The 14,020-nt window shown below is 40.7% G+C and overlaps 1 protein-coding gene across 2 annotated transcripts in view; it reads left to right on the top strand.

The window, feature by feature from the left end:
* Window positions 1–14,020, top strand: part of SMOC1 (SPARC related modular calcium binding 1) — a 60,358-nt gene that overhangs the window by 25,870 nt on the left and 20,468 nt on the right. Inside the window, exons 6-7 of one of the 2 annotated variants that reach the window (XM_079990321.1) lie at window positions 8,820–8,909; window positions 13,479–13,559. In XM_079990321.1, the coding sequence (XP_079846447.1) occupies window positions 8,820–8,909; window positions 13,479–13,559 (171 nt within the window). The remainder of the gene's footprint in view (window positions 1–8,819; window positions 8,910–13,478; window positions 13,560–14,020) is intronic. The other variant, XM_079990322.1, reaches the window with a different exon arrangement.

Raw genomic sequence — 14,020 nt, 5'->3', positions numbered from 1 at the left:
GTCCTGAAAGTAAATTGCCAGGTGTGTTTTTTAAAAAAACACACACACATCCCCAGTAGTCATCAAAATACTTTTTTTCCTTGACAAATCATTATTGAAAGAGCACATTTCTCCCTTAACCTCAAAGGGATACATGCAGAACAAAGCTTGCATGTTCCTACACCATCCAAAAAGTGTGCGCAAGTCTGTGTTTTATGCAGTTTGGGGATAGTAGAGAGAGTGGGAGAGAATTTCTCCCACCCCCTAATAAGCCTACCTTCTGTAAATTCTTGCTAACGTTTGCAGGTATCAAGCATCCAAAGGACAATCAAATCATAGATGTGCTACAATTTCCATAGTGATTCTATGGATTAGAAATTGCATAAATGACTTCCCCCTTGGCTTGAGTGAAGGCTTTGACTTCAGATGGTTGAACTGCCTTGAACTCTGTGAGCTGGCTTTGAATATGGTAGTCACTGTTCTTTCGTTTTTGGTCTATAAAACAATTTAGCCTCCATACCCCAATTTTGAAAGTGCAGTGTGATTTTGTTTTCTGCTTTATATTTTACCTGATCTTTATTTTCTTACATTTTTATCCCACCTTGATTCTGTCAGTGAAACCCACGGTGCATGTGGATCCTGCAAAGACAGCTGTGCAGACACTAACCAGACCCTCACCTACTTAGCATCAGGAAGGGGGTGGCCACCTGTGCCCTTGGTTCTTCCATGGTCCAGATTCAAATAACAAGCCCTGCTAGTGGAAACTTGCATGACATCCTCTAGTGCGGTGGGGCTTTCCACTTCTCTCCTCTCCCTGCAATCCACGCCCCCTGCAATTGGGGAAGGGTTAGAAGAACCCCCAGAACATCACACGGGAGGAGGAGAAGGGAGATTATTCCAGGAATGCTTGTACTGTATTCCTTAGGACTACATTGAATTCCTTCCTCTAATATGTTGCTTCACTTCATACTTTTTGATTCTGCTTTTATTCTGGTCACATTTCTTGCCTGATCATAGATAATCCAGGACACCTGCTTCTCTGAGCTTTACCTGAATCCACCACCTGACTTGTCAAATTGTGTTTTTTACATCAGTTTTTGGTTTTCGCAGTTTCCTGTCAAAAGTATTAAGTCTTATATCTTTAAGATGCAGCCAGGATCTCTCCCCCACACAGACCTTGGAGAGTCAGCAGAGGGTGTTCCAGTTTGTTTAGGCTAACAGCATCATTGTACAGTCTTATAACCAGGTTAGCTCACATTCCTTTAGTCAGAATATTTTTTTTAAGTGCGGAAGGCAAACAGGTGCATGCCTCAGGCACTAAATCATCCACTGTTGACTCAGTGGGAATCTAGCAGTCCACCTTTGTGATGGTTAGCAAATTCCAGAAGTTCCAGAGTCAATGGGTAATCCGTTTGACTGCATATGGAGAGTCTTTTCACAAAATGAATTGTTTATTAAACTGAAATGTGATGTGATAATTCCTTCCTCAGCAGGGCTTCAATTCCAATGTAAGATCACCGGTCCTGTCCCTGCCCCCTGTTAAGTGAATAGGCCAGCAATTTAAAAGTGGGTGCAGCTGGGGAACTCAAGAGTTTGTACACTAAGCACAAGAGAATTCATGCCACAATAAATATTGATCTTTAAGATGCCCTGAGACTCTTGATCAGTCACTAGTGTGTGTGAGTTCATAAAGACTGGAATCATTCTGAATATCTATTTTCAGAGGAGAAAGCCTGGGACAAGAATAACAACCTCTTGCACTGATTCTGATATGTATACAGCTGGAGTTTTAGAAGAAAAGGATGTGCAGGTCTTAGAGATGACAAGAAAAAAGAACTCCATTGAAAATTATGGCACTGTATGTTCTATTCTTGAAAAGGCTCAACATTGAATGTCTCTTGGAATTTTGTATCAAGCTTTTTGACTATTTGCTTAACTTGTTGAATGTAGGTAAGAATGGTTACATTCATTCAAGAAAAATAAGAATGTGGTCAGAAGTCTCCTTAAAGCCACGTTGATGGCCACTGAGAATGAGTTGTCTTTCTTTTTCTGCCTTGAATGGCTGCAGAGTGGCACAACAAAGGGGAGTAGAAGCTTGCTAGGATTCAGGATATAGTTTTTATTTATTCGCCCAAAAATAAGACTTTTAAGTTTTGGCAACGGACATTCGTTCATTAGCCAACTAGAGGGAGAGACTTTTATGTTCCCCATCTTTGGTCCAGACAGTGATGACTACATAGGAAAAAATCATAAGATATTATATATTAGGGAAGTTGATACTATTGCTATGGGTGGGGGTAAAGGCAGTAAACCTAGTCTGCTTTTGTGATCCTGTCCAGAGAGGTATGTGGCATTTATTAGCTGACAGCTGCACTAAAGCAAGAAAGTGGGCTTATTAAACTTAATTCCATCTAAAATTTGGACTGGTGCTAGCGTGTTGCTTCTTTTTTACCCTTCTTGCTGAAATTGTTATGAAATGGACCATGAGATGATTCCAGGTGATTCCTTCCATCTCGCTGAGGCCCTCTACTTCTTCATTGTGACAATTTTTTTAATAGTGTTTTTTGAGTGTGGAATTGTTCAGCTGATTGATACCTGTTGAACTTGGGTTGTTGCTTCTAGTTGAAATTGTTCACTCTTCACTTCGAAGAAAAGCAGTGTCAAAAGAGAGCATAACACAGTGATTTGTATGTGTGCCGTTCTCAGTCTGTTATTCACCCATCCCTTTATTTTCACCCTTCCCATTCTCCTCCTCCCTCTCTCTCCCCCTCTCCCCCTACTCTCTCTCTGCCCCTCACATGCAATACAGACATAGCTGACGAGGTGTCCATTCTCTTCTCTGAGGAAATGAAAAGGCATATTGTAAGCCCGAAAACTCAGTCTGGTTGTCAGCCAGAAATTAGTTCTCTAAAGAAGACGGCAGTGGGAGGGAGGGAGGGGAGGAGAGGGATGAGAAGAGAAAAGTACACTTTGCAATAGTTTTGCCTAGGTTCACTGCACATGGCTGGATATGTGAAGGGGGTATTAAGGGTCCTAAGCATGCAGGTTTCAGAAGGAAGGCAGATTGTGTGTCTGGGAGGAATTAGGCAAAAAATTTGGACTATTTATTTAATCCTCTCAAGCAGTCTTTTTCTTCTTCTCCCCCTTCTGTTTTTCTTTTTGTGTCGAACAGACCGCTTTACAGGGGGGCACGTGTGGTAATTAACACATGCAGCTGTAGGGCTTCCACCATATGGTTGAATTTCAAATGGCCATTGATCTGGGAACTCACTGCATTACCCACCCCCACTCTGCAACCCGAAGCCTTGAAGATGTGAGGGAGGTTTTATGGAGAGACTTTCCTCGGGAGAGAGAGATTGCTGGGCTGAGCAGAAAGTAGCTTAAAGGCACAGGGTGTTCTCTCAGGTGCCTTTAACTGCATTGAACTACTGAAAACGTGCATTAAATAGAACAACTTAGGAGGCATATATTAAAAAGACACATTAATTATAGGCTTTGCTTACATGAAATCAATGGCTCCTTTTCCTCCCTTCATCTCTTCCCACTATTTTCAAAGAGGAACCCTGAACTGGGATTTGACCCTGGAACTCCCTGGTCATAGTTCCTTTCCAGACTGGTCATTGTGCTTATCGAAAGGAAAGTCCTCTATCTGCTTCAATAGGCAACAATATATTAACGTGTCCCAGTAAAGGAGTGTGAGAGAGTTACTTGTTTGTGAACACACCTGCCTGGTTATCCAGGAATGGCTATTGCATTGGGCTGTGTCAAAAATTGTACAGAAAGCTTTGGTGAGCGATTTCACCATTAGACAGAACAGGGATAAGAGTATCTATTTCACGGTGCATTCCCAGCTGAATGGTGACACTTTCATGCTACTTATTGATGCTTATAAAATTGTGTGTATTAGAAGTTGATTGAGACAAATGATTTAAGACACATGCGACATGTAATTGTCCAGACAGGTGTTCTGTATATCTGCATTAGATCACTAGCACTAACAAACATCTCTCCCTCCCTGTGTAGACAGAATTGTGTTGGTTATCATACTTCAAGATGTACAGGGCTAAGGATGGAAGAAAGCATGCCTAAATTGATTTATCGTGATGGCATTTACTGAACTGAAAACTCGCCCATTCTGTCAAGGTGAGGCTGCCAATGCCAAGCCTCTCCTTTCCATCCTCCATCAGCTACAAACAGAAAAAAAGGGAAGAGCAGTTCCCAGAACTGATCCTATTCTGCCATTTCTGAAAAAGACCTTCAGGAGGAGGTGGTGTTCTCATTGATCCTGTTCTCCGCAAATGAAGCTACATCTAGGCCAGGAAATGTTTCTTGACACTGTGTTTGGAGATGCGTTGGCTAAACCAGTCCCATGCCAGACCAGTAACACCAAGGGACCACCACTGGAGGACAGAGTGCAGTGAGTTAGAGTGACAGTGTGGCTGATTGACCAAAGCCTAGGAGTTGGCATAAACTGATATTACACATGCCTTGCAAATTTCCTTTAATGGTGGACGGTATCTCTGGATGACACATTCTGTGTGTCTTTCATACTTTTAATTAGATACATAAATTTTCTTGTCCCGGATGAAATTTGAAACCTAACTTCCCTTGGTATCCATGCCAAAGGGTGGGAGAGAAGAAAAAAGCTTCCAGACATGCTTATTAAACTACCTGTTTGCACCCCAAGCCATTCTTTAAATGCTATCTAAACCCATACAAAGGGACGTGGGTGGCGCTGTGGTCTAAACCACAGAGCCTAGAGCTTGCTGATCAGATGGTCGGCGGCTGTTGTTTGGTCCCAGCTTCTGCCCACCTAGCAGTTCGAAAGCACGTCAAGTGCAAGTAGATAAATAGGTACCGCTCCGGCAGGAAGGTAAACGGTGTTTCCGTGCGCTGCTCTGGTTCTCCAGAAGCGGCTTAGTCATGCTGGCCACATGACCCGGAAGCTGTCTGCAGACAAATGCCGGCTCCCTTGGCCTATAGAACAAGATGAGCGCCGTAACCCCAGAATCGTCCACGACTGGACCTAATGGTCAGGGGTACCTTTACCTTTAAAGCCATACAGATTAATGGCAGGTTTGCAATTGGACAAATTAATAGCAGGGTTGCAAGTGGGATGTGGTTTTGTACCCTTGGTGGTATAGAGTGGGTGGGGTGCTCTGTATCAAGATTTCAAGAGTCACGGTTTTCAGAGCAGTGCCAGAGTGATGCAGCTTGTAAGAAAAACCCAGCAGCAGCAGGCCCTTTTGACATATCCTTTTTAAAGGGCTGCTTCCAGGAAGAGGGGATGCTTTGTCCGTGGTCAGAATAAACGCATTGTACACCCAGACAATTAACTCTTCAAGTGACTTGCCAACCTCTTTAAAGCCACTATACTCTCCTTCGGTCTATCCCCAGCTCTATTCAAACACTTAAGCACACCATCTTTGTTTTGTTTATTATTCAAAAAAAGGGGGGGAAAGTCCTTCACAGGAATAGCTGGAGCGGATCAACATTGTCCTCTCAGTGGCATTTATCTCCAGCCAGCAGTGAATGTGTCAATCAGGAATCAAAAAGCCAAACAGAAGAGGCTTTGAATCATGTCATCAGGGGTCGAAGTGACTTCCAGCTGTCTGTGCAACACCAAAGAACTGTGCTGTCTTTTGCAGAAGTATACTGGCTTGACGATATTAGATCACAAAGTCTTTGAGGAATATTCCCCAACCTCCTTCATACTGATGCACCTGCAAGGGAGATATTTGGGGTGGAGGAAAGGGAGGGAGACTAATGTATTCCAGAAAGTCTCATTTCTGCTTGGTTGAAGATTCTTTCAGCATACTGTTGCAATTAGCATTGGCAGTGTTTTGTAAAAAGCAGGCACCGTTTATTTCAGAAGTGTGCAATTATCTCTCAGGTTGGAGTTCACGATGGCCTTGAATGTTGAAGCATTTGGATTCTAACCAAACATTTTTGTGTTTATAGTCTTCTAGGCTGATATCTTCTAGGCTGATATCTGACCCCCTTTTATGAAAGCCCTTTAAAACTAGAATCAATACTGCCTTGTCTTAAGTAACATATCATTTCCACGCCCCTGTAAGCAGGGTGGTTTATGACATATGTATTTTGTCATTTCCTTTTGTATTCTTAATATAACAACAGCCCTCTCTCACAAATACATTTAAATGGCCCATAGAAAGCCTTCATTTCCCATCAAGCCTTTTTTATTCTAGGTCCTATCTGCACTTCACATTCAGAGCACTATTATACCGTGATTATATTTGTGACTTTTCAATATAAGCCAAATAATTTGATATCATGTTAGCTTAGATTAGGTTTATTAATTATATATGTCCCTTCCAAATCAAAAGCTCTAAAGCAATTTACAACTAAGTAAAAAATAATAATGCAATATTCATAATACAAGGGTAGGAGGGTTTTCTATGACTAAAATGGAATGTATCTTGTTTTGCAAATGTTAGTCTTCCGGAATGTCACTTGTTCCAGACATAAAAAATAAAAATGGAACGGTCAGAGATATGTATCTTGCTGAAGAATGTGTGTTTTAATTTAGTGAAAACTGTCTTTGGTGTGAGCAGGTAACAAGGGTGAAAAATTTGTCATCATTATTATATATTTATTTATACCCTATCTATCTACAAGTTCATTACAAAACTTTTCATCTTAAGCATCATTTGAGGAGACCAGATGCCCTGGTTTCTCTTTATTCTGCATCAAATAATTACTCAGTCCTGATTTAGTTATTGGCAGGAAAAAACCCTGAAATCTTTCATTTCTAATAGAAATTACGGAAGCAGGCAGCACTGTTTGGTGACCATGCAGAAACTGATGGGATTACAGTTCTGGGCTTTTGATCAGCAACTGTTAATCCAGCTATGGGAAACATCAGCCCAATACTAGATAAAGTTAGTTGCACCTAAATCCTGCTGAAATGAATGAGAATCTTTGGAGAACACTTTCTGATTAGAAAAAGTTAGTCATCTTGTCACTAATTAAAATGAGGAACACTGCTTAACAACTTGGAAAGCATTAAAATCGGCTTCTGTAAAACAACAGCTTTAGCTTAATTGATTTTAACTGCAACTAACTTTCTTCTGTATCAGCACTATTTGGCTTTAAGCTTGTTTTCTCAGTTAACTGGTTAGTGCTTTATTTTTCTTACCAAGTTGTAATCAATTGTTTTTTAAAAATGTGATTAAACTTTTAAGAGTTGAATCACACACCCTGGTTACAACACACAGGCGAATAAAACACTGCCCTTGCATCTCCCTTCCCACCTTGACATTAACCTCATTGGGTCATATGTTTCTTCCTTCATCTGCTTCCTGTTCTTTTTATGTGGAATTCTGTATGTTGGCTGGAGCAAGGATGATATTTCCCCTGTTTTTGGAAACTCTGCTTTTAGGATTACTGCACCTGGAAATTCAGCAGTGGTAGCTTACCAGTTGATGAAAACTGGGCAAGGATTTTTGTTTTAAATGTTGCATAGCACTTCATCATATTATACTATGGTTTTGTAACTGAGATTTTCTTTCTGTATATCTTGTGTCAGGACATGAGGACACAGAACATGTGACAAGGTATTTAAAGCCACAATATGCTGTAAATGTCCCCAAATTCTCATGATGTCACTTGTTTTTATATGCTTACATGACCCAGCTAAGCAGACAAACTAATGCTTTTTATGGTTTTATTTTTGCACATTGTAACTTTTTATGTATTCTTATAGCACATACGTAATACAAATACCAGTAGAGGAGATAAACAATGGCTACTTTTCATTGATGACATGTATGCTCAAACTCTAGATCCAAAGTCTTCTGACCTCAAACCCTTTCCCCCCTTGAAATGAGATAATGGGGTTGTAAGTTTAGGCATTCATGGGCTGAATCAGTCAGAGAATGACTTTGTCCCCATTTGCTTCATTCTGTGGCCAATTTTCAAAAGATTATTTTTCTTCATGGTTTTAATTTGTTTTGGGTTTTACTAGGTTCAAGCATTTATGAGAACTGCTTCATTGTTATCTTTGCACTTGGAGAATTTCAGAACAAGGGAGGCCAATAAGAACACATTTCTTCTAGACGCTCTTCTGTTTTAGCTATGTTGGTATTGGTGATTTGCCAATGTAAGCATTAGAAATAATATGGCATACTAGTGATTGCAGCCTAATTTCTGTGCAGCAAATTGTGATGCCAGATTCCATGCTGATAAGATTCAGAAAACAAGATATTTCAACAACCATGAAAAGTATAAAGATGAAATATATCTGGAAGGCCAACCATTTTAGCAAACAGAATCTTAGGCCTAGTTTTCATATCCATTACTTAACACGGTGGCCTTGTGCTGACAGGCTTCTATGAATTAACCTTTTGGCACAGTGAGGTGCGACTTCACCTGCTCATATACTAGCCCATCGTGACATCTCATGCTCCCAAGCCTTCAAGTTGTGATTTGTGCCATGTGTTAGTGTGATACCACATCCAAGAAGCAGGGAACCGCCATCTAAAGAATAGGTAACTAGGGCCACAATGAATAAACTAAGCCCATCTGATCCAAACGACGGCCATTCTTGCCACGCAGCCTTCCACAATACACCAAAAAGGAGAATGTTCTTTGGTTTTGGTCAATGCAATGAATGTGAGGGATGACAAAAAATGACCATTCTGAAAATGATTTTAATAATTCTCTGCTATGTTATTCTTTAAGCAAACTCCTTAAAGTATGTTGCCTTTTGTGTTCTTATTCTTGTGATTTTCTCTCTGATGGACTTGGCCGGGCCATGTAAAAATCCCAATCATTCAACAATACTGGAGAGTAGATAGTATTTACCTCAATAATGGTAGTTTCTTTTCGATTCTTTTTAACTCTCAATTCAGATGATGGTTCGAAACCAACACCCACCATGGAGACCCAGCCTGTTTTTGACGGAGAAGGTAAGAACCTCAGAGACGTTTATTCTCACGTAATACGTGTCAGCCTAGTATTTTGTTATCCCATAAGAAAAATGCCTACCACCACATCACACAATATATTTGATTTGGGTGTTAATTTTTTTGCATAACTCTCCCTGGATATTGGGTTGCTTGGAACAAATGCCAGTGTCAACTGGGTTCACTGCCATATCTGTGACTATCCATTTCTGTAATCACGATGTGACAATAGAATTAGTTTACAGCCAAGTTTGCACCTCTCAATAACAACAGCAACAAAAGATAAGAGGAAATATTTGGAAGGTCTGCCACTTCCTGCATGCGACGCCATGTTTAAGAAAAATAGGCCACTTGAAATATAGGCGGTGGACAACTTGGAAACAAGGCTACTGGTAAATACAAAATAGGAACACATTATCAGATCTTTCACTTCATTTGTTGAGATATCTCTATATCTCATACCTCTCCTGGTATGCCCCGCAGAGGACCTTAAGGTCCATGAATAATCATAGTTTAGAGGTCCCGGGCCCTAAGAAAGTTAGATTATCCTCCACCAGGGCCAGGGCCTTCTCAGTGATGGCTCTGACCTGGTGGAATGCTCTGTCCCATGAGACCAGGGCCCTGCAGGATTTAACTTCCTTTTGCAGGGCCTGTAAGATAGAACTATTCTGCCTAGCTTTCAATTTGAACCTGGCCTGATCTTTTGTTTCCCTTCCTTCCCTCTCCCTCCCCTTTTTGTGAAGATTGCCCGCTCTGGGATCCCACAGCTGGTTCTCCCCTGGTCTCCTCGCTGGCCCAAGTGGGACTAGCCCTGGTGATCAACTAATGTTTATTGGATGGATTTCCCCCCTAAATTGGTTTTTGATTCTTTATTTTATTGTTATTTATGCTTTATACCATATTTTATGCTGTTTTTGTTTTGCTTTGTTGTAGCATCAATGAAGTGTTTTAAATTTGTTGTTAGCCGCCCTGAGCCTGGTTTCCTGAACCAGGAAGGGCGGGGTATAAATAACAATTTATTATTATATTATATGTGGAATTACATCCTTTTATGGGACTAAGGGACAATCTTATACCCACTTACCTGGGAATAAGTCCCATTGAACTCAGTGAAATAGGCATCTGAGTAGACATACATAGTACTGTGCTGGAAAGTGACTTTTCAAATTGATTTGCAATTGCTCCCCATATTGGTGAAAAGGAGTTGTTGGTATCCATACTGAACAAGAGCAAAGCTGCCAATTTGGTCATCCCTCCTGTGTTTTACAGAATTACTTGAGAGAGCTTTTAGTTGCTTAGGGGCTGATTAGGACTCTTCTTCTGCTGAGCTACATGTTCTATGGACTGTGCAGCATTTTCTCTCACCATACCTGTTCTGCTTTGCATATAAAATGAGAACCTCACTTTCTACACCCAGTATGTTGGTTTGGGGTTTAGTTCTTTAGAAATCTGTGAAACTTGCAGGTATGCAGCTACCAAAAGCCTGAATTTTAATTTTTTTAAAAAAATGTTGTAATATATGGGTTGAGAATTTTAGTTGCACTAAAATGGTGACTGGTTCTGCAAAAACATGCTGTTCTTGTTTTGTGAACACACAGAGAAAGAGAATTAATAGGCAAAATTCCTGAACTGAAATAGTTCTGCGGTATAGATTTGTGCTACCATTATTAACTACATCTTTGAAAATCAGGTTATTGGAACTTGAACACCTACTAAACTCCCAAACACTTGAAAAACTGAGATCAAGTGCCTTGTTCCTGGTTTCACAGACTGGAGTCTTGATGTTGTGAAACAAATCAATATATACAACTGACTACTCTGGTTTTAATAAGAAATCTCCCCTTTCCTTTAATGTTTTTTCCGCACTCTGCAAATGAAAAAACTGAAGCATTTTCTTCTTCTAATCCATTTCTCTAACGCCCAAAAAACTGTAGCTTTCAAACTTTCCTTTTTAAAAAATGTAAAGGAAGGTTTTGTTTCTCTTACACAACTTTGTCTATTTTTTGTTTTTGTTTTGTACACACTGTATTTTTTGCACTCTTTGTTTTGCTGCTTAGACAGTAATTTGTTAGTCTTTAAGATGCTGCAAGATTTTTGTTGTAATGAGAGAGTAACATGGTTACGCCTCTGGAAATTGTCAGAATACTTTTGACTTTTATTTATTTATAAATATTTATATAACACTTTATACAGGGCCCTTATAGAGATTCCTGCTTTCCCGCCTTATTAATTGCCTGAAACTGCTTGTACCACTTAGTCACATGGTATTGGAAGAACACCAGTGACTCAAACACAAGGTGTGTGGAAATGGGCACTGAGGTTTTCTAAAACACATTGGTATATAACAGCAGAATTGGGCCTTCAGTTTCCATATTTTTCCACTGCTTCAAGCAGTATCCCAACACAGCAACTTGGAAAACAGCTGCCGTGATTGCACAAATCATGGCAGTGCTGTTTTTATTATCTAGAGTTTATATATTTATAGGCTCACCCTATACAGTGGTACCCCAGGTTAAGAACTTAATTCGTTCCGGAGGTCTGTTCTTAACCTGAAACTGTTCTTAATCTGAGGTACCACTTTAGCTAATGGGGCCTCCTGCTGCTGCCGCTGCGCTGCCGCTGTACGATTTCTGTTCTCCTCCTGAAGCAAAGTTCTTAACCCGAGGTATTATTTCTGGGTTAGCAGAGTCTGTAACCTGAAGCGTCTGTAACCCGACGTACCACTGTAATAAAAGTTCTCAGGGTAGCTTACAATTTAAAAACAGTCGTATCATAAAATATGATGCAGAATGAAAGTTAATGCCAAATTAAATTCTAAAACAGAAAAAGTGGAGAGCAAATGTATGAGCTAAAATGGATTTTAAAAGCTACAGCACATTTTAACAGGACTGAGAAAATTTTAAGAAGTCTTTTACCTGATTCTAGAAGAACTTACAGGAAGCAGGTGCCAGGTGAGCCTCTCTAAGGAGGGTATTCAGTAAGTGGGATGTCACTGCTGAAAAAGGCCCTCTTCACTCATAACCGCCCTCTGCTCCTCACCGGGCTGATGGCACCTGAGGTAGCCCTGTGCCCTTCTTGAAGTGCTCGTGCTTAGCCTGCTGTAATGGTTGTCTGATTAAAGCTCTTAATCTACCGTAGTTTTCGCTCCATAACACGCATTTTTTTCCTCCTAGAAAGTAAGGGGAAATGTCTGTGCATGTTATGGAGCAAATGCTTCCCTTCTCCATGGCTCGCTTTGAAACAGCAAAGAGGGAGAAGAGCTGCTGAGTGGGGAGGAGAGAGGGACAGAGAGCCTGCTTCTTTAAAGGAGCAAAGCGGGAGAGGAGAGGTTGGCTCCTTTAAAGCAGGCAGGCTCTCTGTCCCTCTCTCCTCCCCACTCAGCTCGCTAAATAGCATTATTAGCAGCATCCTTCTCCACACACCCCATGTGTGCTTCTTCTCCCCTTATACCCCTCTTCTGCATTATTAACAGCATCCTTCTCCACCCACCCCACGCGTGCTCCTTGTCCCTTGAGTGCTTTTCCTTCCCTCCCCACTTAAAACATGGTTACAAAGCACAGATCCACATGGATCCTCAGGATTTTTGCACTGGGTCACCCCAAATTCACCATCAGATCACATAGCATGTCCATGGCTACAGTTTGCACCAAAAAAATCACACACCCACTGTTGCCTGGGGCCGCAGTGGTGCAGAAACGTGGTTACAAACATGGATCCACATGGATCCTCAGGATTTTTGCATTGGGCTACCCCAAACTCACCGTCAGATCACATGTCTGTGGCCACAGCATGAACCACAAAAATCATACATCCACTGTTTCGTTTAGAATATTTTTTTTCTTGTTTTCCTCCTCTAAAAATTATGTGCGTGTTATGGTTGGGTGCGTGTAATAGAGTGAAAAATACGGTAATTCAATCTACCAGATAAATTGATTAAAGCTTGGAGCCCCTAGTCTGTAAGAAAACAACAAATTTGTTTTATTTTCTGAAAGTAACAAATTATGTGGCATAGAAAATGAGAAGGAAAATTTTAAAGACATCATTTTTCTGGGATCCAAAGCAGTGCCTGCTGTGTCCCACTTGGAAGAGGACATCTAGCTCCACAGTTGAAGCAGCAGCAACCCTTCACCCCCTGAACCTTTTGATGTTTGGGGTGTGTGGAAGCCCTCTGGAAATGACTCCCAGTGTGGGGCTGCCACTGTAGGAGCTTTGTGCAGATGTGCTGGGCAAGTTAGCTGAATCCTGGCCAGTGAAAAGTAGCTTTTCTTCTTCATCTTTTTAAAAATTATTTTATCTTACATTTTTTCAGAATATTTTGATTTGATGTCATCTTAAGGTTTTATAACGCACAGGACTTAATCAACTTAATTGCTGCCCTCTCCTGCAGAATGCAGTGATCAAGCTGAGTATGTAGGGGATAATATTATAGGTATCCAGGTCCCAGCCTTGAACTTAGCTTAGTAGCTTACTTTTCAGCACCATAACACTGTTTAATACATTAGTTACACACATATATATCACACACGAACACACACACATATATATTAAAAGGCATCTGTTCTTGTTTTTCAGAGATCACAGCTCCCACCCTTTGGATTAAGCATTTGGTCATCAAAGATTCCAAACTGAACAGTTCTAGTATGAAAAATTCAGGTAATGCTTACTTATCTTCCTTCCCATGTTGCAGACGGGGGCTAATTCAATCCCGCCTGTAGTTTTATTAATCAAACTGATGAGAGTTTCCTCCCCCTGGTATCTTTCCAAAGAATTTTCCACTGTTAATAATTATCCTAGGTGATAGCTTTGTGGTCTGACTTTTGGAAGTTCTTTTTACGTGCAGTCAGAAAGGCATTCTGGGCACATGTGATGGGCAGTTGACTGGGCTTAGCTAAAATAAATATATTCTGCACAAAATGAAGCCATACTCCTCAATTTTCCGACATAGTGATGTTTAATCTCTCAGAATGTTTACCAGCATTGACTCCTGATTCTGCTTGTATAATCTGAGACTAGGAGAAACTCACAGTTCTAAAGGCAAAACAAAATAAAAAAATTCCTTCCAGTAGCACCTTAAAGACCAACTAAGTTAGTTCTTGGTATGAGCTTTCGTGTGC

Source organism: Podarcis cretensis (assembly GCF_951804945.1).
Source record: "Podarcis cretensis genome assembly, chromosome: 1".
NCBI classification, from domain to species: Eukaryota; Metazoa; Chordata; class Lepidosauria; order Squamata; family Lacertidae; genus Podarcis; species Podarcis cretensis.
The sequence above is the reverse complement of the archived record's forward strand: the minus strand, read 5'-3'. Positions and strand labels throughout refer to the sequence as shown.